The sequence below is a fragment of the Alosa sapidissima genome, chromosome 22 (genome assembly GCF_018492685.1).
Source record: "Alosa sapidissima isolate fAloSap1 chromosome 22, fAloSap1.pri, whole genome shotgun sequence".
Lineage (NCBI taxonomy): Eukaryota > Metazoa > Chordata > Actinopteri > Clupeiformes > Clupeidae > Alosa > Alosa sapidissima.
Window position 1 is genome coordinate 7,525,601 of NC_055978.1, and position 22,808 is coordinate 7,548,408.

The window sequence follows — 22,808 nt, forward strand, 5'->3', positions numbered from 1 at the left end:
CAATCGAAATGCGTTTAGTCATTTCTACCAGGACTTGGCCAATAGCGTTGAGATTCGTGGGGTTAAGTAAAAGAGGGGTAACAGAAGACGATCAGCTGTTTTTCGCACTTGCTTGCTAGGAGGAATTGCTCTGAACACTTGGTAAGTTATCAGCATTGGTTTCACTTTTTATGCGTAAAACACTGACAGCAACTCTGCAGCAACTTTGGATTAATCATACACTTACTTGTTTACTCCTAAAACAGATACTTTTCTTGCCTGTACACGTCGTGATTGATGGTAATTGATTTTGTGGTAGCCTGTAGGCCTGTATGGAATCTGTTTGAATTCGCTTTTTGCCAAGTCAGTGTTGTAAAACTATTTGGCATCGACCTCGTTTTAAAGGTTATTCAGTGAGGTACAGAGTGAATTTTACCGCAGGTCAAATGTGGTAGGCCTACAGGCTACGCTACGCTAGGGTCTGCGCCTATGCTGATGTTTTTTGACAGCTGACAGTGGTTACCTAAATTGCCCATTCAACTTCCGTTTTTTGTAACAGGTTTTGTCCACAGCCATGGCAACGGCCCAGACGGTGTTCACACTTGCGGTGTGCATCTTGATGATCACAGAGTTGATCCTGGCAGAAAAGGACTACTATGAAATCCTGGGTGTGCCAAAAGACGCTACTGAGCGGCAGATAAAAAAGGCATTCCACATGCTCGCCATGAAGTTCCACCCAGACAGGAACAAGAGTCCCAACGCCGAAGCAAAGTTCAGAGAAATAGCAGAAGGTGAGTCAGTGACACAACTTGTTATCAGCATTACAGTTTTGGTCTAAATCTCAATAGACCTAGCCTACATAGTAATGCATAGTGTAAGATGCTGGCTTTGGAGAATGCATACTACTATTAATATTCCATACATACTACTACTATTTATTTTAATCACTTAACATTTTAAATCATAGCCTATATGTACTGTATGTGTGTCTGCATTAATGCACTTTTATCTGTACTCTGAGTCTAGCCTTTTGGAGAAATATAAATAAATAACACCTTTTCGGCTGTCTTCCTCTCCCCAGCATATGAAACGCTATCTGATGACAAGCGGAGACAGGAGTACGATCTGATGGGGCGGCAAGCAACGTTTGAGGGAATGAGGGGTAGAGGAGGACACGGCCAGCATGTCCACCAGCCGTTCGACTTCGACGACCTGTTCAGAGACTTTGATGTGTTCGGCCAGCACCAGCACTTTCATCAACAGCACTCCCACCAGAAGAGGAACCAGTTCGAGAACCATTTTGAGAAGCACTTCCAGAGCCAGCAGAGGGAGGCCCAGAACCGCCACAGGCACCACTTCCAGAACTCCTTCGGAGGAGGAGGAGGAGGAGGAGGAGGAGGACTCTTTGACGATGTCTTTGAGGACATGGAGAGGATGTTCTCGTTCGACATGCCCAGGGCTGATGGCGGGTTTCACCGGTCCACAAAACAGCACTGCAGAACTGTAACTCAGAGGAGAGGGAACATGGTGACCACCTACACGGACTGCTCCTAAAGCCTCTCATGACTGTAAAAGGTTCCGACCCTGCTCTAGTGCCGAACCGTGTGTGTGTGTGTGTGTGTGTGTGTGTGTGTGTGTGCGTGCATAAAGCCATAAGCCTTCATAAAGCTATGTATCGTAATTTAATTATTCAGTTTTCGGATTCAAATATTACTGCTCTTTGAGGACAAATGTATGTCGAGCCAATGTTGAATGTCACCACATGAGAGAATTACCTTCTGTACGGCACAGAGCTTTGAATTCAGGGTAATTTGCTTTATAACCAAACAGCAAGTGGAAAGGTTATTTGCATCACATTAGAGTTTGATAGATGTGTTCTTGACCTTTTTTTTTTATTTTTATTTTTATTTTTAAACTTTCATTATTTTGCCAAAGGTTTGGGAGGCCTTTAAAAACCTGCACAAAGGAAGAGGCATAATATCAGCATGGCATGTGCTTACACGTTAGGTCCATGTACATCACCAGTGTGGACCCTCATGGAGAAAAATATAATTTATCTCCGCATTAATGTCGCTGAATGTCATCCCAAACACGCACACAAAATGCATCCTCCTCTTTTGCCTCCATTGAAGTGAATTTCCAATTTTGTGCAATAACTATCACATGCTTTCATAGCATTTTTTATAGACCAGTGAATATTTTTTTAAATTTGGAGTACTAAAAAAACGTTCCCATCTTGTTTGGAACAATGTTTAATTTTGTAAGACATATTTTTTTTTTTTCTTGATTGTCATCAAACCAGTGGCTATTTGATCTTATCAAATGTAATTTGTCTGGTGAGCCTTTAACTTGTTGTTTTGGTGACCAAAGGAAATAACAGATTGTATGCTTTCACCTCCTCTTAATCTCTTAAGACATTCAATGTCCATTGAAGCGTATGGTACAAAGCAATAGGAAAAACAACTTTTGAAATCGTTTTGTAATCATGTTTAGCAAGTGAGCGCTCGAGTTCAATTTTACAACCATGCCACGGTTTCCTTCTTGAGCTTGTGTCAACTCGACCCTACGACATCACCAACTGTTACCTCAAACCAAGCTCACCAGAGCTGGCCTCAGCTCACTAATCATGTGCAATATTTGTCGCTAGCACTTTGACGATGTCTTCTCTTTATGTTCATTTGTTCTTGTTGTTTTGTTCTGTTATTATGTTATTGTCTTTTTGCGTTTGCTGCCTGTTGTTAAACTATGTGAACCTTGCACTTTTTGTGCTTCCATCATTTGGTGATTTTCAAATTCCACAGTAAGTTGTTTTGTTTCAGAACGTATGGATGGGGTTTATCTGAAATGCAAGATTAAACAAGTTTGGCATTTCATTCATGGTCTCTTTGTGTTTGTGTTGCCATAATAAGCAATGCTGTCTGTTCAGACAAAAGACAGTACAAAAACAAAGGTATTGTGACACCCACCATTACAACCACAGGAACTTCGATGACATCCCATTTTAAATCCATAGTCAGTAATATGGAGGTGGTCCCCTGCTCTCTCTTTTGGGAAGCATGTCTAGTGTATGTCATAATGTTACATCATACCACTTCATTGATACTGCCTGGTGCAGGTGTGCTGATGTAACAACACATGCTTTTAAATAGATATGAGGCCGAAGAAGTAGGCCACAGGTTACAGCACAGGTGATAAGATGAGGGAAGAGGACTGGAGACGCAGGCCTGACGTAGGCACCTCACCCCTGATAACAACGGCAACTGACACCAGTTATAGAACAGTAGCAACTCGCAATAGGCCTATAGTCCAGAAGAGTACTCCTAAGAGCCCAAAAGATTCTGAAGGACTCTTCTCATCCTAACAATGGATTATTCCCACCGCTGAAATCAAGAAGACGCCTATGTAGTCACAAAGCCAGAACTGAGAGACTCAGGAGAAGTTTTTATCCCCAGGCCATCCGAACTCTGAACTCACACTATACTGACTTTGCACACATTCACTCCTCAGCACACTCAAACATTTCCCAACTCTGAACTCACACTATACTGACTTTGCATTGTCTTCAGGATCTTCTCCAACACACATCCTCTACATACTTACAGCACACTGCCCCCACCTACACACTACACACACACACACACAGTCACTGCTCCACTCCCCTCCAGCCCACACACACATCTTCACTGTCATCACTCACATACATCATACATACAGTACTCTGCTTGCAATAGTAAGTCCCTGCCCCCCCCCCCCCCCCCCCCCCCCACATACACAGCACATTATTTCATCAGGAAGCTTCTCCAACACACATCCCCAACATACTTACAGCACACTGCCCCCCCCCCCCCCCCCCCCCCAATACACAGCACATTGTCTCATGAGGAAGCTTCCCCAACACACATATTGCACACTGCCCTCTCCCCACATACACAGCACACTATCCCATCTCCCTTGTCATCCCCCCAACACACACACCAAGACCCCTGGCAGTTGGGTTAGCCCCTTGAGCCGAGGATCTGCCCAAGGTTTCTTCCTTGGTAAGGGAGTTTTTCCTTGCCCCTGTTGCTCTTGGGTGCTCCTTGTTGGTGCCCCCCACCCAATCCCAATCCTCCCCCACCTTTCTTATGCAGCCCTTGCCACTTAATCTACTAAACCCCTTCTACTGCACTCTTTACCCCCCCCCCCCCCATTAATGCACAAATAGGCTGACACCAGACATAATTTCACTGCATTTCTTACTTCCAGTAACTATATGCATGTGACAATAAACTTCCTTGTATCCTTGTATCCTTGTAGTCGTTTAGACACATGGTTCAAAGTCAGTGCACTGTTGTATAGATGGATTATAATTTATGGTATTACAATATGGTGTCAGCATACCATAATTGTTTTTAAGGACATGGAAAGGTTATTCAGATGTGAAGAATTATTCAGTTGTACTCTCTGTCTGCAGTTAAAACCTTTTCCTTTATCTAAGTATAGAAAATTATGTTACAGTTCCCTGCATGTCCCATACATATAAATGGTATTTTATGGTTATGGTTATGGGATTTGGCAGATGCTTTTGTCCAAAAGCGACATACAAATGCAAAACAACATGATACTTAAATTTAACAGGGAATAATTTAAAATGTTGGTCAGACTATATTAAGGAGAATAGTAATAATAAACAACAATGTCAATTCAATCAATAGTCTAATGAAATAAACAATGAAAATGAAGGAAAATAGCAATAATAAACAATAATGTCCATTCAATCAATAATATAAGGAATTTTAGCTGTATACATTTACTCCCATATATGTAATTTAGCCCTATATTTAGCCCTATTTCTGCCCGTAGGGCCTACGGCGTAGCCTTGTATAACTGCAATTCATTGTCCGACCACATTTTTATACTGGGTAATGGGGGCGCTGTGGAGCGAGATCAACAGGCCATGACATGAGTGATGAGCCAGGATCACCATGGAACGCTGTCAGGCAGACAATGACATACTTACCAAAAATATGATACATTTTGATTTAACGTGAAGTACTGAACATGAATGTTTATCTCAATGAGCACCCCTGGCTTAGAGGCACTGGTTCACTTACGAGACAGGCAGGTCTAGCCATCTCCCTCTGGTATGGTGATAGTGTGCACGATACTTTAAATGATGAGCAAAAGTCAGGCAATGGGCAAAAGTGTTTAGTCGTGCATTCATGAATTAAAACTGTTGAGTGTATGTGGGAGAACTGAGCTGACCCATTGATGTTTGGGGTTTTTGACTTACCGCACCTGTTAAATTCTCGCGTGGACGGCCTTTCGTGTAACTAAATGTAAATGAAAATAAGTTTTCTAGGCCAAGTAATCTTGCATATACAGTACAAGGAATTTGGTCTCTGCATTTATCCCATCCGTAAATTAACACAGAGCACACAGTGAACGCACAGTGAGGTGAAGCACACACTAACCTGGAGCAGTGAGCTGCCTATATACAGCGGTGCTCGGGGACCGGTGAGGGGTTAAGTGCCCTGCTCAAGGACATTTCAGCCGTTCCTACTGGTCGGGGATTGACCCGGCAACCCTTCGGTTTCAAGCCCAAAGCCCTAACCAGTAGGCCATGACTAAAACATTTGCGTGGAGCGGACGGAACAAGCCCCTCTTCCGTCGCCCTGTTCCAAAAATCAGATAGGCCTAATCTATGGTCCTTGGGTAGAGGACATATAAGATATTAAACTGATAAGATGAAAACCTCCCAGTTTTTTCCCTTCTGAATACACAAACAAATATGTGCACTTTAGTTATGAGAATTATCCTCTACCTGATGCTAATCTAATCCCTGTATTCTCCCATCTGATCCTAATCTAATCCCTGTAATCTCCAATGGCTTCTTTCATCAGGGTTGTGCACAATTCGAATTGCAATTCTGCTTCCTGTTTGCTACCTAAATTAAAATGCAAGTGAAATTCAAGAATTTAATTGGAATTTAAGAGCCAGTTTAAATTCAATTCTGGAATTTTGCACAAGCCTGTCTTTCATCCCTAAAAGTCCCCTGCCGCCAGGTAAACACATTACTTGACATGTTTATCTTTGCTGGTTGCATTTGGGAACTTTTTTTATTTTCATTCAGAGCGCAGAAATAAAGAAGTTGAGAGGTGCCCAGGCGTGTTGCGGTCGAGCTGTTCTTCCCCACCGTGCTGTATAGGTGTTAATGGCCAGGCTGAATAGAGGCATCAGAGAAGGGGAAGGAAAGTGCTTCTTTGTTTGGCAAATGATAAAAGCAGCACCTCCCACTGCAGTGAAACACACACACCTATACACGCACACACAAGCGCGCACACGCGCAAGCACGCACACACACACACGCACACACACACACACACACACACACACACACACACACACACACACACACACACACACCCCTGCCTCTGCAGCTTTACCAGAAGAATGCAAACAGGTGCCTGGCACTCATGCACGCAAACAATTGCACACAGGCACACACAGATTTACACACACATACGAACAGACAGACAGGCATGCCAGCACACACATAGAGAAAGCATACAAACCTATACACACACACGCAGACAAACACAAACACACACACACGCACACACACGCACACACTATATCATAATCATCATAGATTACTGAAGTGTGTTGTTTTTATGTGGGAGGATGGGGCTGTTAACAGGAATTAATGTGATTTCATTTTTCAAACACAACCTATCAAAATGCCATACTTATTTGCCACTTATCCACACTCAGTCCTCAATGAACAAACACTTTACTGAATACTACCTGATAATTGCCTATGAATAGATATACTCTATAGACCATTTCAATCTGCTCCTAGAGGATTTCCGGTTGAAATGTTCAAAACCAATGCTTTGAAACGTTAAAAGGAAAATTAATTGGACTTAAGCGTAATGTTCTACAAAAAGTTGACTTTGTGTAAAACTGGTCTTTTGTCCCTATGTTACCGTTAGCTCAATGTTGTTTTCTGCACCTACATGTAAATGCCTAGGAAACGCACATGTTTGTTTCTGCGGTTGAAAGGGTCTATAGGCCTATGAATATACATGCCCAACTGACCCCCTCCCCAACACACACACACACATACGCACACTCGTGTGTCTATAGGCCTATAGACACGCACACACGTGTGTGTGTGTGTGCATGTGTGTGTGTGTTGGTGTGCATGTGCGTGTCGGTGTGCGTGTGCGTGTGTACTGTAAGCATTCGTGAGTGCAATGTGTATGTGCGTAAATGCGACACTGATCGGGGGGACTAATGACATGATTCACACACACACACAATGACATGATAGTCACACACACACACACACACACAGACATGCAGAGAGAGGGAGAGAGAGAGAGAGAGAGGTCAGTAGCAAGTTTTATTCCTGTCCATAAAAGGTTTTTTTTTTCTGCCATGTCAAACTTTACTGTGCAAACAGGCAGGAAACAACTTCACAAAAAGAGAGAGAGAGAGACATTTTGATTTCTTGCTCTTTGTTTTGCTTATCCGTTGTATGCAAATATTTGTTATTAAAGCATTTAAAAAAGAGAGAGGGGTCCCCCCTGTGTGTGTGTGTGTGTGTGTGTGTGTGTGTGTGTGTGTGTGTGTGTGTGTGTGTGTGTGTGTGTGTGTGTGCGTGTGTGTGTGTGAGAGAGAGAGTCACTCACTTTGGAGTTACAGCAATTCTGTTATCAGAAAATCTGGCCATGTAATTCAACCCAACCATCTCCACCACTGCCTACTGTAATGAGAGACATCCATCTAGTCCTTCATGTCCTTATACCTTGTCCTGGTGATTTGGTCGCAGTGACCATCCGCGTTCGTCACAGTTTTGGTGACCTGAAAAGAGGAACTTCATCTGCCTGTCAGTTAATATTTAAAATGTCACCCAACACAATGTAACACAGAAGTTCTCAAAAGCCACTGTTTAAATATTTTGGTTTGGGTGTAAGAATGTGATCTTTGACCCATTTCACTGAGGTACTCTATAGTTGTCATGCAGTATGCAATGTTTTCATTTTCAAAACATCTCATGTTATGAGTCAGAAATGACCAAGACCATGTACATGTAATCCAAGCATATGCCCATACGCTGACATGTTATTTCAAGATTTTTGTGCTTAACAAAGTAACATTCAGGCAGGCATCATCTTTCGAAGCATCTTTTCAAACAATTGTATGACACTTTTTGCAAAACTTCGGCTCATTGTGTCAAAACACACAAGCACACAAGACACAACACTGGGAAATAAACCATTCACATCTATGTCGAACTGAAACTCTACTATCTTTACTATCCTTTGTCAAAATGTCAGTCTGATGACAAAATGATACACACTTGCATCATATGATTTCAGATTAGCAGCAACACACTAAGGTACTTTATATAAAACACTGCAGTCTTTAATTTTCACTGTTTTTATTCAGTATCAGTTAGCATTCTGTGAAACTCAGTATAACGGTACTTTCATTTTTTTTTTGTTTTATCAAAACCTTTGTTGGAAAAAAACATAATAAAAACTGAAAGGTTGCAAATGACAACAACTCAATATTGTACATTACAGTAATATACTTTACAGTACAGTAAATGCAGTAACAATTCCATTGTTTTGCAATACAACCCCACACACATGTATGGCTAAAAATAATTTTAAAAAATAAAACCAAAAATACACTACTGTAAAACAGGCTTAGACTCTCTGCCCAGCTTCCCTCATTGTCAGGCCATGATTTATCAAGTTTCTCTAATATCATCTGAAATATTGTTCCGTGCATAGCCTCTTGGACCACTTCCTACTCCTTTCTCTTTGTCATCCTCTACCTCTATCTCTTACTCTAAGTATTTTCAAGTGTGTGTCTAAATGTTTTCATTCACCCAATGTGTTTTGTATTTTGAATAGATGTGTTGTCTCAATGGTACCCATGAGATTTAATTTATGAATGAAGTGTCTTATGTATGAAATAGTGTGTGTGCAGGAGCAAGTGTGTTGTAGAAAGGAACATGCGTGTTGCAGAATTGGAACTAAAGTGCAAAGCAGCACTTTTGTTTAAGGTATGGTCACACTGTGTTTAAGGTGTAACAAAAGCTTCAAGTTTTGTTACTTTGGTCTAAGCATGTGTGTATAGTGTTCAGGCAATGGGCAAAAACTGTAAGAACAATAATCATATCAGAAGAAAGAGGAAATGGTTACTTGGACAAGCCCTGGGTGAATTGTAAGTGCTATAGATGATCCTGTCATAAAAAATTAAGGAAGTATTTTCCTTTGGTGTTGTTGTGCAGAGACTAGAGAAAGGGACTTATTGTCTCTGCCATAAGTTATTATCTTGTGGTCAATCATGTTTGCTAGGAATGACACGGCCAATGCCGGTAAAACTGGCAACGGTTGTGTGTATGTGTGTTTGTGTGTGTGTGTGTGTGTGTGTGTGCATGTGTGTGTCTGTGTGTGTGTGTGTGTGTGTGTGTGTGTGTGACTGAGAAGTTTGGTTTACACAGATATATAACACAACATGCCCATAACATGACATGTTAAAATGCATTAATATGTTTTAAATATAGTAGTGTTTTCATAAATGTATAAATAGTCCGCTGTCAGTTCTGTAACAGATTGATGCATTTGTTAGGCATTACTGTAAATATTGAACATCTAGCAATGTGTAATAAGCATTGTGTAATTATTCTTCAATCTGTCCTGACTGTTACCCTAAGTAAACAATCAATCAGGATTGGATTTAGGTTCAGAATATATTTATCCTGTTCATCTTCAGTTTTTCTCAGGCGCTTTGGTGCTTTTCTCACATCACTATTAAAATTTGCACAGCAGTTAGTGCATTTTTCAAAACAATTAGTGCAAACTGCAAAACCTAGTAGATAACCTGCAAAAGCACATCACTTGCTCAAAATGGATAGTCCATTCCTCAAAAGCAAGTATTTATGTCAATGAAACTGCCAGTGTCATCAAAATGAGAAGTCTTGACACCATCGTTTATGAACAAGAGTGTCAAATGGCTTTGTCATGTTTTCATTACGACAGTTTATGCTCTCAGTGTTTTCCCATGCAAAAAAAGGTCAGAACTCGGTGACACTACCTGAAAATGCTCAAGACAGCACTATACAGTACTTGTAAAGCCATTCGAAAACTACAGTAAAGTTACAAATTGCTGTAGTTAGGGGAGTAAGTGAGTACAAGACACTGAATACTGTATGTATGTTTCACAGTTTTATTTTATGCTCTTTGCAATTCTACAGCATTGTGACAGAATTTGATAACTCACCAATTTTGTATGTAATGACTCAAGCAATGAAATGAAGACTATTAGTTTTATTGGGAACGACTATTCAGCATCCATAAGTATAGTTTATTTTGACTGACATGACAAAGCAACTGATACATGTTCAAAAGCATTTGCAATTTGTTCAGAGGAAGGAGAAATTGCTACTATGATGTGCACAAATGACTAAATGTTGTGGAGGTTGAACTAATAGTTATGAGAATTTTCATTCTGATCTGAGAAAAGCACCAAAGCGACTGAGAAAAACTGTATCTACACTATGTCATAATCATTAGCCTACCTACCAAAGATTCTAGAGAGGAGCTCTAGAATCTTTGCTACCTACATTGCATAGGCCTATATCTATTACCAAAGATTCTAGAGCGGAGCGCTCTAGAATCTTTGTCTATTACTATCATTACAGAGCTCAGCAACAGACAGACAGACAGACAGACAGACAGACAGATAGATAGATAGATAGATAGATAGATAGATAGATAGATAGATACCATACATGGATATCATTTAAATGAATGTAAGCACTGCATTACTGCAGTTTTACAGTATTGTGATTTACTGGAAATAGCCTGAACTGCTGATAACAAGCCCAGAAATGCAAATGTTTCACGACAACAGCTACACAGATTCCTAGACAAACAAACCGACCTTTTGTTAGGTTTCAATGTCTATCTAATGATCAACAATTACAAAACGAGAAGTATGGTCCACTCTCTCTCTCTCTCCCTCTCTCTTTCTCTCTCTCTCTCTCTCTCTCTCTCTGCGTGACAAGCTGACGTTGAGACATTTAAATGGGCTCTGGCCCCTGGCAGGTTATTCGTTCAGGTGTTCCATGGCTGCTGGCTAGCTTCTCCCGCAGGTATATATACCTGTCCAAGCATACCTGGCCAAAGCTAGTCCACCTGCCTTCACACTGGCCAAAGTCTCGCCTCTCGCTGACTGTGTCAAACGTCCTTGTTTTTTGGAGGTCCCATAATGGTGAGCTGCTGTAAATAACATCTTTTTTTTTTATTTCTAATTTTGACATATAGTAAAATATTTAATATTTAGTTTTGAATAACAACCATTATAGTTTATGTTGGGTATAATGCTTTTCTTATTAAATTACATTACATCATATTTTGCTTACTATCCCCTAATATTATTCAGTATTTAATATTTATTGATCTGTTCTCTTCTGTCAGAGTTCTCTGGACAGTGACTTTCAGGATGCCATCGATGTTATTCAGAGGGACGCCGATCACCTGTACCACGAATCAGGTAAGTACACAAGACACTAATTGACATGAACATATGAAATACATAAATGTTGGTATTTTAGTAATACTTAATACTTAATACAGCGCCATCTTATATAATGTATGTTAGAATGTTATCCTAGGTTGTAATGCTGTTCACTTAAGTATATATTATGACAAAGCAAAAACCTGAACCCAAATTACTTTGTAAAACAATGTAAAAAAAAGTATAGTGCGCTCATTTAATTTACTATTAAGTATTTTAATTCCTTCAGATGGTTTACATTGCAAAGGCATAATACATTTCCTTAAATAAATAGACACTGAAAGCATTAGTACAGAATTTATTGAATCATTTATTGAATAAAAATCAGAGATAAACTTTTAGATGTATTTAGACCATATCATAATAGAGGTCTTTATATGAAAGTCAGTGCACACACACACACACACACATATATATATATATATATATATATATATATATATATATGATTATATCGATAATGATCATATCAATAATGATGATATGGAGATATCATCTCAATATAATGTGTCCTTACTAAAAACATAATCAAATAAGTAAGAAGTAAGTGTGTTGATGGTGCTCTCATCCATAGTTTGACCGACTGACAGAGGTGTGTGTTTTTCTCCTGTGTTGCTGTCAGGTATAAATCACTACGTGACACTGGAGTGTCAGCCTCCACCAGGGCGTCAGGGGGCAACCTGTTACCCCTACACCCCCCTCACCACATCCCCAGCCATGGCAGACTGGGGCGAAACAACGGTGGGTAAAAAAACCCACACACTCACTCAAGAGCAAGGTAGTAAATTGTCAGGGCCAGTTTGCATCATGGCTTTAAAGACCTCTGCACATAGGCGCTGACATGAAAGTGGCACACACTCCGTTTTCACTGTTAGATTACATTAGATTCCATTGTTCTTTCACCGTTAGATTCCATTAGATTCCATTGTTTTCAACACAACCCCACACACATGTATGGCAAAAATAAATGTACACTTTTGTCACATTGCACATATATATGATTTTTTTTCATGTGCCATATATATATATATATATATATATATATATATATATATATATATATACATACATACATACATAGGCCTATATATATAATATAGACAGATAGATCAATTGTATAGCGTGATATATCTCAGGCTACACAATCTATATCTGTCTTTGTAGAGCATGTGTGATAATTGTGTGTTTCCAGGATTCAGTCGTAGCCCCATATCGTGTTGTGTGTTTATATATGTTTATCTATATCTGTCTATGTAGAACATGTGTGATAATTGTGTGTTTCCTGGTTTCAGTCGTGGCCCCATATTGTGCCTGATCTGTCTCTGCCTCCACCTGGGCACTCAGAACCCACACAGTTCTACCCGGTCATGCAGCTGTCACGCAGCAGGAAAGGTGAGCCATCATGTGTGCACTGACTTTCAGCATCTCTCCAGTGGATGCAGGTTTACTTCCTAAAGGTGCAGAACAAAACAATAATAAATAAATAAATAAAACAGTTTTATTCCAGCAGCTATTTCTCTGATGAATACTGTAAGTCAGAGCAACATGGCACAGGTGATTTCATATTAACTTTGTGAATAATGCTCTAGGACCTCACCCGTTTCATTTTGCATTTTGTTTCATGAATAATTCCGACTGATTTAGAGTTCTGAGTTCAGACATAGCTTTGGTGTTTACGTAAAGCAGTCCACTGATTTTCCAATTTTCCACTCTTCCTCAGGACGCAAGAAGCTGCGTCTCTTCGAGTATCTCCACGAGGCCCTTCATGACGCCAACATGGTGGACTCCATCCAGTGGACGGACCGTGGTTCCGGAACCTTCCACTTTGTATCCAAGAACAAGGAGAAGCTCGCGGAGTGCTGGGGCCGCCGCAAGGGCAACCGCAAGACCATGACCTACCAGAAGATGGCGCGTGCCCTCCGCAACTACAGCCGCACCGGCGAGATCGTCAAGGTCCGGCGCAAGCTCACCTACCAGTTCAACCCCGCCATCTTGCAGCGGCTGGGCACCGGGCATCTAGCGCCACCTGCTGGGCACTCTGTGGGGCACATGCCCAGAGAGACGCTGGGCTCCCATCAGCACTCCGTATCGGCCGACATGGGGTACTATGTGCCGTCCGGGTCCGAGTGGCAGGTCTGGTATGGACAGTACTCCAGCGCCTACCAGGCAGAGTACGACCTCGCCACGGTCCTGACGTCAGCGGACGGATCAAAGATATGAGTTATTACTAAATGGCCGCCTGGCCACTGTGACTATACAGGGAGAATTAATTCAGTTCAGTCACTCAGTTCATTCAGTCTATCAGAGGGACTCATTCATAGGCGCTTTCCCACCGACGGGATTTTTGCAGTACCTACAACATAATGTTCCTATAACCATTTTTTCCTGGTGTTCCGACCGGACACATTTGTGGATTATTAAGTTCCTATGGCCGCAGTTCCTGTAACTCTTTCAGCTCCTACTTCAGGGCAGGGACTTTTCCCTTTTCCCTTTTTAGCATAGGAACCCTTGTGACCTAGGTCTTCTTTGATTGGTCCAACTTATAAGTCACGCCCACTGTCAACCCACGTTGAATGGGCAACCAGTTCCTATGGCCACTTGTCCAGTGCGAATGCAAATGGCAAAACTTTGGAGGAGAGTAGTTAGTAGAACTGTTTAGAAGTAAAATGGCTTCACCGTGGCTATTCACCTTAATTATTATCATCTACACCACACGGGAAAGAAAAGCATGTTTAAAGCAGTGTTTAAGGTTCTATTTCTTCATCAGGGTCTCTTGTAGCCTGTTTTCCTTGTTGGTTTTTGTGCAATTGTGTACTGTTTGTGTTCCTGCATTCACATAACAATGGCACAAAAAAGACTCTTGAGTGCTGGGGCACCGATGTCTTGTTCTTGTGAATAGATGTGAATAAATTGTCTCAGGAAAAAAAACGTATTTCGATTTTTGAGAGGATGAAGCACAAACAAGCCATTGCAAATATCAAAGAGTGCTGTTGAATGCAGGATAATTGTGAAAAGAAGGGGAAAAAACATCACCATCTCAGGCACTGTAAATATGTTCCACTTCGATGTCTATCTTTTTTTAACTCTATAAGTCTAAGAGTCTTTGTTATTTCTGGTGACAATTAATGAATGTTGCAATATGTATTTGCATTAACAAATAAATCAGTTGTTTAAATATTACTGACATCTTGTGTACATGTTTTGCATGTTTCTTTAGCTGAACCAGTTGATTGATTGATTGATTGATTGATTGATTGATTGATGATTGTGTGGTATTTGCTTGAAAACAAATTGTCCTATGGTACAAGACAGAACAAGCAAACATACATGCTAACATACACACGTATGTGCAGGTGCACACACACACGCACGCACCCACGCACAGACACACACACACACACACACACACATACACACACACAGACTCATACATAAACACATGTCAAGGCACATGTACACAAACACACACTCACACTCTTACAAACACAGACACACACAGACACAAACCTCAAAACTTCTAAGTCTATCATCAATCCAACTAGATCGTGATTATTGGTGGACACAACATTGTCATCGCCAATCACACACACTTCCTCTTAGCCCAGCAGCTACAACCCATGTAAACCAAGACGCCTGCAAGAACAATTAGCAGTGAAAACCCAGGCTTTTCCTGTGATAATGACACTGTGACTGTGTGACTGTGTGTGTGTGTGTGTGTGTGTGTGTGTGTGTGTGTGTGTGTATGTGGCTTACGGATGCTTTCTGGGGTGTTTAGGATACTGCATACTCCTGCATATTCCTGTTAGTCAACCACTCTATTGGTACGGCACATTTTTTGCCCTTACTTCCTGTGTGTCTGCCATGCTTTGTGACACAAGGGGCGAGCTATGCAACGGCCTTTGCAAAAGCTGCAGGCACACACAAACACACACACACACACACACACACACACACACTAACACAGGCCCACAGAGCTGCTAAACCCACACCTGAACCCCTCAAACTCTTTCCCGTACCCCCCAAACCCCCTTTAAATCATCCCGCACCAACTGGCAAGCCAGAGTGGCTTGGTTTGCACTGCTCATTGTGCTCTTTGACAGGGGGAGGTGAAAGATCTACGCAGGGATGGGGGGGGAGAGGGGGGGCAACCCCTGCCAGGCCTGGGCAGCATTGTTCACACTCCGGCCACAGGCTTGCTTATCTCACGCAGCGGTGAGGATGTGGTTAGCGCAAGAGCTGGGAACGGACGACGAGCAACAGCGGACAGCGAGGAAAACAGAGGCGAGGATGCCGTGGCGGCGGCCAGGGGGTCGGAGTGCAGCGGAGAGGAGGCTGGGCTGGGCAGGGGCGCCCACGAGTGGGTAACAGAACACTGGAGGGTAACAGAAGGGCTGGAGGTTGCCAGGCAGGTGATATAAGGAGGACACGGCAGTGGCAAAGCCTGCCAATACTGGGGCAACTAGACCAGTGGAGCAACAGCCTTTTCATCTGGGAGGTAAACACCACACTTTTCTCCTACATAACATATCAATTCATACATTATACTATGCTTTATATAATGACTGCAATGCATGCTTGGTTGGAATCTGATCTAAATATCTGTTTATTATTTGTGTTATACAGTCATATTTACATTATTTGGTATCTTATTTAAATATAACCATACATTTGAGAACTTTTGAAAGGATCAGAATTTGCAAGTTCGTGAAATGATCCTCTGGAGTTATATGTGATGTTGGAGAGTACATTGGATTTAGGGTCACATGTTTTTCCTGTGTCATACTTTCTATGATATTCTAAATGTCTTAATGCCAGTTCTTCAAACAGGTCTTAAATGAAATCATTCTACAAGTGGGGCCCATTTTTCTTTAAGTATACATTAACATTTATGGTAATGCAAAAAAGCTGATAGTGTCACACTTTGCTATATTGATTTATGATCATGACAATATAGTTTCTTAGCTGACGGTTTGTAACAGGAAACCGGACAGTACCGGACCAAGCCAACGTGAAAACATCAAAACTAAGTTGCTAAGCTGCCTCTAACCTAATATGAAAATAGATAATGTGGTTTGTGGTATGGTGCTTCTGAAGCTCCAACTTGCAATTGAGAGCCTCATGTTTGTCACAAAATTAATATCTATGTGACACATTGCAATCTTGTTTGTAATGCAGTGTTTTCAAGTCAAGTTTAATGCAATGTTCACTCTAAATACTATATAGTATTTACTATATAAAATACTATATGAGTTTCATTAGTGTTATGTATGGTGTTGTCCCTTTATGTATGTCATTATATAAAAAGGTCAGTGTGATGAGGGTGTTAACCAATATTTCTGTTACAGCTTGTTGACACAACTGTTAAAGGAAGTTGGTCCACTTCAAACTACCATGGTAAGAACATCTACGATCTCATCTGTTTTAAGATTCTATGTTCTCTTTCGACCTCAAAGCGTATCAAAGACAATAATTTTGAGCTTGCATGTGTGTGTGTGTGTGTGTGTACGTGTATGTGTCTATACTGTATGTGTACATGTGCGTGTGTGTGCGTATCTGTTTATGTGTGTGTGTGTGTGTGTGTGTGTATGTTAAACTCTTCAGACATCCTCATCTGCATGCATGACGGACCTTGAAGTAATTCTCGAGTTTCTAGATGAACATTACCGACAAGAAGCTCTGGAAAAACACAAAGGTAAGACTTATTAACCTTTTATATTACTACCCACAGCACTGCTAACCGCTCTGAAACACAGTATAGTCAAGAACAAAATCATCAAAACAGAGCAAAACTACCTCTCACATTTCATAGTTCATTAATGTATATCCCGTCATCAGATTATGGATTGCTATTTACTGTACACTCAAATACACTCAAGTAGGCTACACTGATATACATACTGAAGGAACTGTAACATAGCATTGTCATCACAGCAACTTGTCAGCTAACTCTGACAAGTAATCAGGTAATCAGGTAGTAATCTGGTCTTAACTGCAAATCTATACTAATTCACTTCCTTATTGATCAGTGTAGTTTCTTCATTCTTAGGGATAGACAATATGGATACAGCATGAGGTTTCTTTAGAAGTGCTTCACTCAGAGTTAAAGTTTTATAAAATTTTTGTGTCTCTGCCGTAAACATCTGTCACAATAGCACACACCTGAAAAAGCCAGATGCTGATATGCTACTATGTCTTCAAACATTATAGGAACCACCAAGACAAATTAGGATAATGGTGACAGGATATAATCAACTCATCGGAAATCATTTGATGACAACCCAATGCAGAATATATGGAACTTGTCTTGATATGCTTGTCACATGTTTGTTGTAAGAGAGGGCTCAAGTTAGTAGGCCTAAAGAAATATTTCTTCACACTTCCAAAAAAGGGATCTGATGTTTCTGTCAACCTGTTGTGCAGTTGGAGAACCCATGATGTCTCTTCCCGATGTTTTGTTTGCGGAGGAGCAGGGATGTGGCCAGGTGCACGCTTACAACCACATGGATTCAGGCCACCTAACACCGGTCACCATGCTCGAGCACAATCAGGTAAAACCCAAAGGGTTATGGTTTGCAATTGGCATTATCAAGCCACCGAGAAATACAATCCAACTATCTATGACTTTACAATCCCATTGGGAAAAAAAGGGTAAGGCTATTTGCACCCCTGGTACAATTAGCAGTGTATGCTATTCGTACCCTGGTGCATAGAAGTGAATTCTATTCATACCCTGGTGCACACAGCAATGTGTTCTATTAATAATACCCCGTCTGGTACAAATATCAGTGTATGCTATTTGCACCCCTGTGCATTTACTCTGGCATATTATTCACACAATGTAATTAAAAAAAACATTTTAAAAAACGAGCAACATGTTTTTGTTGTTATGTCACAGGGTGTGCTAAGCTGTGTGGTCAAGGCTATTCGTACCAGGGGTGTAAATAGACACTCATTTAATTTAATTTAATACTAAGAGTAAGATTAAAGAGAAGTACAACACTGCTTGTTCCATAGTGCAGCCAATTTATTGATAAACTGACGTTCGGTCAGTCAGACCTTCATCAGAGTGCTATTACAGAAAAAAGGGGTTTTGAAACAGCCACTATTGTCATGAGTGCAGAGCCATCCACTGCTGCTGAACTACCTAGAGTCTAAAGAGATGTCTTCTAGGAGGACATGTCTGGCCTCTGCTGTTCTGATTAATAATAATGAATTTATATTGATTTGATTGCTCTGCTTACTTCAAAACCTTTTAAATTGAACCATTCAATACAGATTCTGACTATTTGATCGGGCCGGGTGGGGGATGGGGTGGTGTGGTGATAGACTGATTGATGTCTATAACTCAGACATTTGTTTGCACAATCACATTCATTTCTATTAGGAACAGGGCTTCGTAGGTGATGTCCACTCACAGCCAGCATCCAAATTCTGCTCCTCCGTCCAGGACACACTAAGGGCCATCGTCCCCCCCCACGTGTGGCACACTCCGCCCCCTCTCAACTACATCGCGGAAAAAGCCCTCAAACCGTGTCCAGCTGGGATGCGTCCACCTGCCCTCCCTCACCCGCCCACCACCGCCGCCGCACCTGGAAGATTTGCCAAGTCACCGCTAGTCAGCTGCACACCTGCACCGAGAGGCAAGTTCTCCTTTTTTTAATCCTGTGGTTTGACAGATACTATCATGGAATATTAGCACTTGTAGCCTGAGGGAACAATAGCTGAAGGCCAACAGGCCCTGCCCATAACTGTCACATACTCGTGACCACAGAGGCTTTATCACAAAACGCTTATCATATCTCTGTGAGGTTGTAAACATCCATTCATGTCTTTATGGCCTCAAACCACCATTTTAAATCATTGTAGAACTCAGATCTGATCAAATGTGTAGGTAATGTCAGGCTTAGATAGATAGATAGATAGATACTTTATTCATCATGAGGTACATTTTAGGCATCTAGTAGCTTATACAAGCATAACACAACAAACACACATAAACACATATATCTCACATACATAAAAATAAAGAGCATGCGAAGTGATTACAAAGGTTTGGTATGGACTGTGATGCATTGACCATGATAAGGTGCTATGGTAGAGTGTATGCAATGGTGGTAGTGCAAAAGTGAACAGTGCAGGGATTGAACAGTGCAATAACTTTGCTTATTATTAAATATTAATTATGACTAGGAAAAGACAAGAATTTAAAACATAATATAATTGATTAACAAACAAGAAAAAGAATATAGCCTTTAAGAAAAATACACAGTATAAAAAGTTAACAAGATGTACAGTAGATGTTATGACCACAGTCCAGATTGTGTAGGAGGGCTAATATAGCCTGTAAAACAGTCAGGTGGACAGCAGACAAAGTGATATGATGGTAGGGGCTGAGAGAGACAGGCTCATGCTGAACAGTCCATTTCTCCCCTCCCCTTTTGTGTGGCACTGAAGAGTTGGATGGCCCTGGGGACAAAGGACCTCCTCAGTCTGTCTGTTGAGCATGAGAGTGACAGAAGTCTGCACACTGAACATGCTCCTCTGTTTATTGAGCATGCTGTGTAGTAGGGTGGCGGTCACTGTCCATGATCAGCAGCATCCAAATCATGGTCCTTTTCTCTGCAGTTGTTGTGAGTGACTAGCCTAGAAATCCAGTTCAATGCCAACAACAGTGCCAGCTCTCCTTACCAGCCTGTTTACCTCCTTACCGTGTTTCCCAAAACCTAAGTAAGTTAGCAACTTTGTCGATTGCGATGCAATTTCTCATTTCCAACCAACTAAGTTGCTAACAGGTTAGCAACTACGGTTTTGGGAAATGCACCCCTGTTAAGTCGCCCAGTATCCCTCTTCTTAATGCTGCCTCCCCAGCACACCACAGCATAAAAGAAGACACTGGCAATGACAGACTGGTGAAACATCCAGGGGAGCTTACTGCAGACATTGAATGACTGCAGCCTACTTCGATGACAATAATCCACTTACGAAAAAGAGCTTTCGGAATCTTATAGTATTTGGGGACAAAATATTATAGTACTATGTTAGAAATACTATAGTATTTTGGGACATTCAGACTTTACTATAGAAACACTAAGGGTAAATATATTACAAAGGTACAGAATATTTACATTATATACATTTATTAATTTAGCAGATGCTTTCATCCAAATTGACTTACAGCAAGAGAATAACATTCAGGCTTCAGCGCAGAGGAGACTTTAGCTAGGAATTACTACTGCATCTGTCAACACAATTACTAGAGGATAGGAGTGCCTACATTATAAGTACTAGTCAAAGTGTGGTAGGATGTAGCATGGCTAACGCCAGACCTCATCTCATTGAAAATGGCGCGCGTAAGGCCGCATGGGGAAACCCAGGCTAGGTAGGATGAGGAAGTGGTAGGAGGAGGGAACAGAGGGAAGAGAAGGAAGTGGAGAGGAAGGAGGAACAGTAGAGGACAGACGAGACAGAAGAGTATGGTACATGTAAGTGCGCATCAAGTGTGTCAGGTTGCCAGAAGTGCTAGATGAGGCCCCAGCCGTGGCGCGACTAGCTGGGGCACCTGCATCGTACGCCGGCGACCCGGGTTCGATTCCCGCCCCATGGTCCTTTCCGGATCCCACCCCCGACTCTCTCTCCCACTCGCTTCTTGTCATTCTCCACTGTCCTGTCATTAAAAGGCATAAAAAGAAGTGATGAGGAGGTATCTTTGGAAGAGCTGTTTGAAGACAACGAGGGACGCCCCTGCTCTGGTGACTCTTTACAGAGCATCATATTGGGCATTGGGCAGCCGTGGCCTACTGATTAGTGCTTCGGACTTGTAACCGGAGGGATGCTGGTTCGAACCCCGACCAGTAGGCACAGCTGAAGTGCCCTTGAGCAAGGCACCTAACCCCTCACTGCTCCCCGAGTGCCGCTGTGTGTTCACTGTGTGCTGAGTGTGTTTCACTAATTCACGGATTGGGATAAAGGCAGAGACCGAATTTCCCTTCACGGGATCAAAAGAGCATATATACTTATACTTATCAGAAGTATACACTACCATAGAAACTGTGTAGTATTACTTTAGTTCTTTTTTCATAAGGATCTCTTTCCAAATAGGTATTTTCTTTAAAAAAATAAACAAATAAATAAATAAAAACTTTTTTTTTTTCCAGGGAGGAAGCTACGTCTTTTCCACTTCCTGTTTGAGATGCTGGAGAACCCAGAGATGGCCCATTGCGTGGCCTGGGTGCCTTCGGCGGCATCCGCCGGGGTGTTCTCCTTCTCCTCGCAGAACAAGGAACGCGTTGCCGAGCTCTGGGGCCGAAGGAAGGGCAACCGGCGGCCCATGACCTACCAGAAGATGTCACGCGCTCTGCGCAATTATGCACAGTCGGGAGAGATCGTCAAAGTCAAGAGGAAGCTGACTTATCGCTTTAACTGTGCCACACTCCGCGTCCTCCGCAGCCAGCAAGGATCGGAGAACGCAACAGCAGCACAGTATAATCAAGCGCACCAACTATAGATTATTGTTGATGACAGCGTGTAATTACCAAGTAGTGAAGCGGCTCGCTGTAAGCCATTATGAGTTTATGATTATGGATATCAGTGTCACTAACCGACTCCTAATTGAGCCTTTGATGACAATGATGACTCAGAAGAGCAGAGAGCCGTCAAGTGAAATTTGATTGATTGTGCAACTAGTTGCTCAGTTCAGTGTTTATAATGGTGTAATTAGTTTTGTTACTGGTGTGCTGGTGTGAATCAGTTGAAGTAAATGTGAACACTTTGTGTATTAGAGAGAGATGAGCTAGGCCTTGTACCTCTATGCATGCAACAGATTGAACGATCAGCACCTGGGAAGATTTGTGTGAAACTTGTATTCTCTACAAACACAGCAATACTGCCATCACCTGGTTAAATGCTGTGTTGCCGCAAATAATTTTCTAGAGATGATTGTGGCGCCATGATACTGGTTTGAGGTTTGGCTGTATTGTTCAATTTGTCAAAATCCCCCTTTCTAAAGAGAAAGCGAATTGTTTGATTATTAGATAATTTACTCTCAAATGAATAGTGACCACATATTCTGCTCTTATTTTCGTTGTCTTATATCTTTCTCATTGTCTTACTTAAAGCTTTACCTATTTAGAGATTGAAATTATGTAAATTGCTGTTGGCTATCATTTCATACTTCCTAATCCACTGTTTCATGTGATATCATGTGTTTCACAGAAAGAAGAATATGCAGGGAAATATAAACACACATGCAA

General features: G+C 41.5%; 3 protein-coding genes across 4 annotated transcripts; all 3 read left to right on the forward strand.

Moving 5' to 3' along the window:
* The first annotated feature begins 34 nt into the window (after positions 1 to 34).
* Positions 35 to 7,575, forward strand: dnajb9b (DnaJ heat shock protein family (Hsp40) member B9b). Of its 2 annotated transcripts, XR_006026422.1 has the most exons (4): positions 35 to 141; positions 539 to 770; positions 1,061 to 1,618; positions 7,552 to 7,575. XR_006026422.1 is itself a non-coding variant. In XM_042078769.1 (3 exons), the coding sequence occupies exons 2-3, from the start codon at positions 554 to 556 to the stop codon at positions 1,531 to 1,533; spliced, it is 690 nt and encodes a 229-aa protein (XP_041934703.1). In that variant the 5' UTR covers positions 35 to 141; positions 539 to 553; the 3' UTR covers positions 1,534 to 2,852. The 2 variants fall into 2 exon arrangements, 1 of the variants encoding a protein (XP_041934703.1); XM_042078769.1 differs by lacking the exon at positions 7,552 to 7,575 and having other exon boundaries at positions 1,061 to 2,852.
* A 3,409-nt stretch (positions 7,576 to 10,984) lies between these two features.
* Positions 10,985 to 14,739, forward strand: spic (Spi-C transcription factor (Spi-1/PU.1 related)). The gene is made up of 5 exons (XM_042078768.1): positions 10,985 to 11,253; positions 11,460 to 11,535; positions 12,182 to 12,300; positions 12,852 to 12,951; positions 13,280 to 14,739. Exons 1-5 carry the CDS (start codon positions 11,251 to 11,253, stop codon positions 13,777 to 13,779), a joined length of 798 nt encoding a protein of 265 aa, XP_041934702.1. The 5' UTR covers positions 10,985 to 11,250; the 3' UTR covers positions 13,780 to 14,739.
* Positions 14,740 to 17,074: 2,335 nt separating this feature from the next.
* Positions 17,075 to 22,808, forward strand: spi2 (Spi-2 proto-oncogene). Its single transcript, XM_042078767.1, has 4 exons — positions 17,075 to 17,251; positions 17,980 to 18,107; positions 18,944 to 19,199; positions 21,714 to 22,808. The coding sequence occupies exons 1-4, from the start codon at positions 17,179 to 17,181 to the stop codon at positions 22,061 to 22,063; spliced, it is 807 nt and encodes a 268-aa protein (XP_041934701.1). The 5' UTR covers positions 17,075 to 17,178; the 3' UTR covers positions 22,064 to 22,808.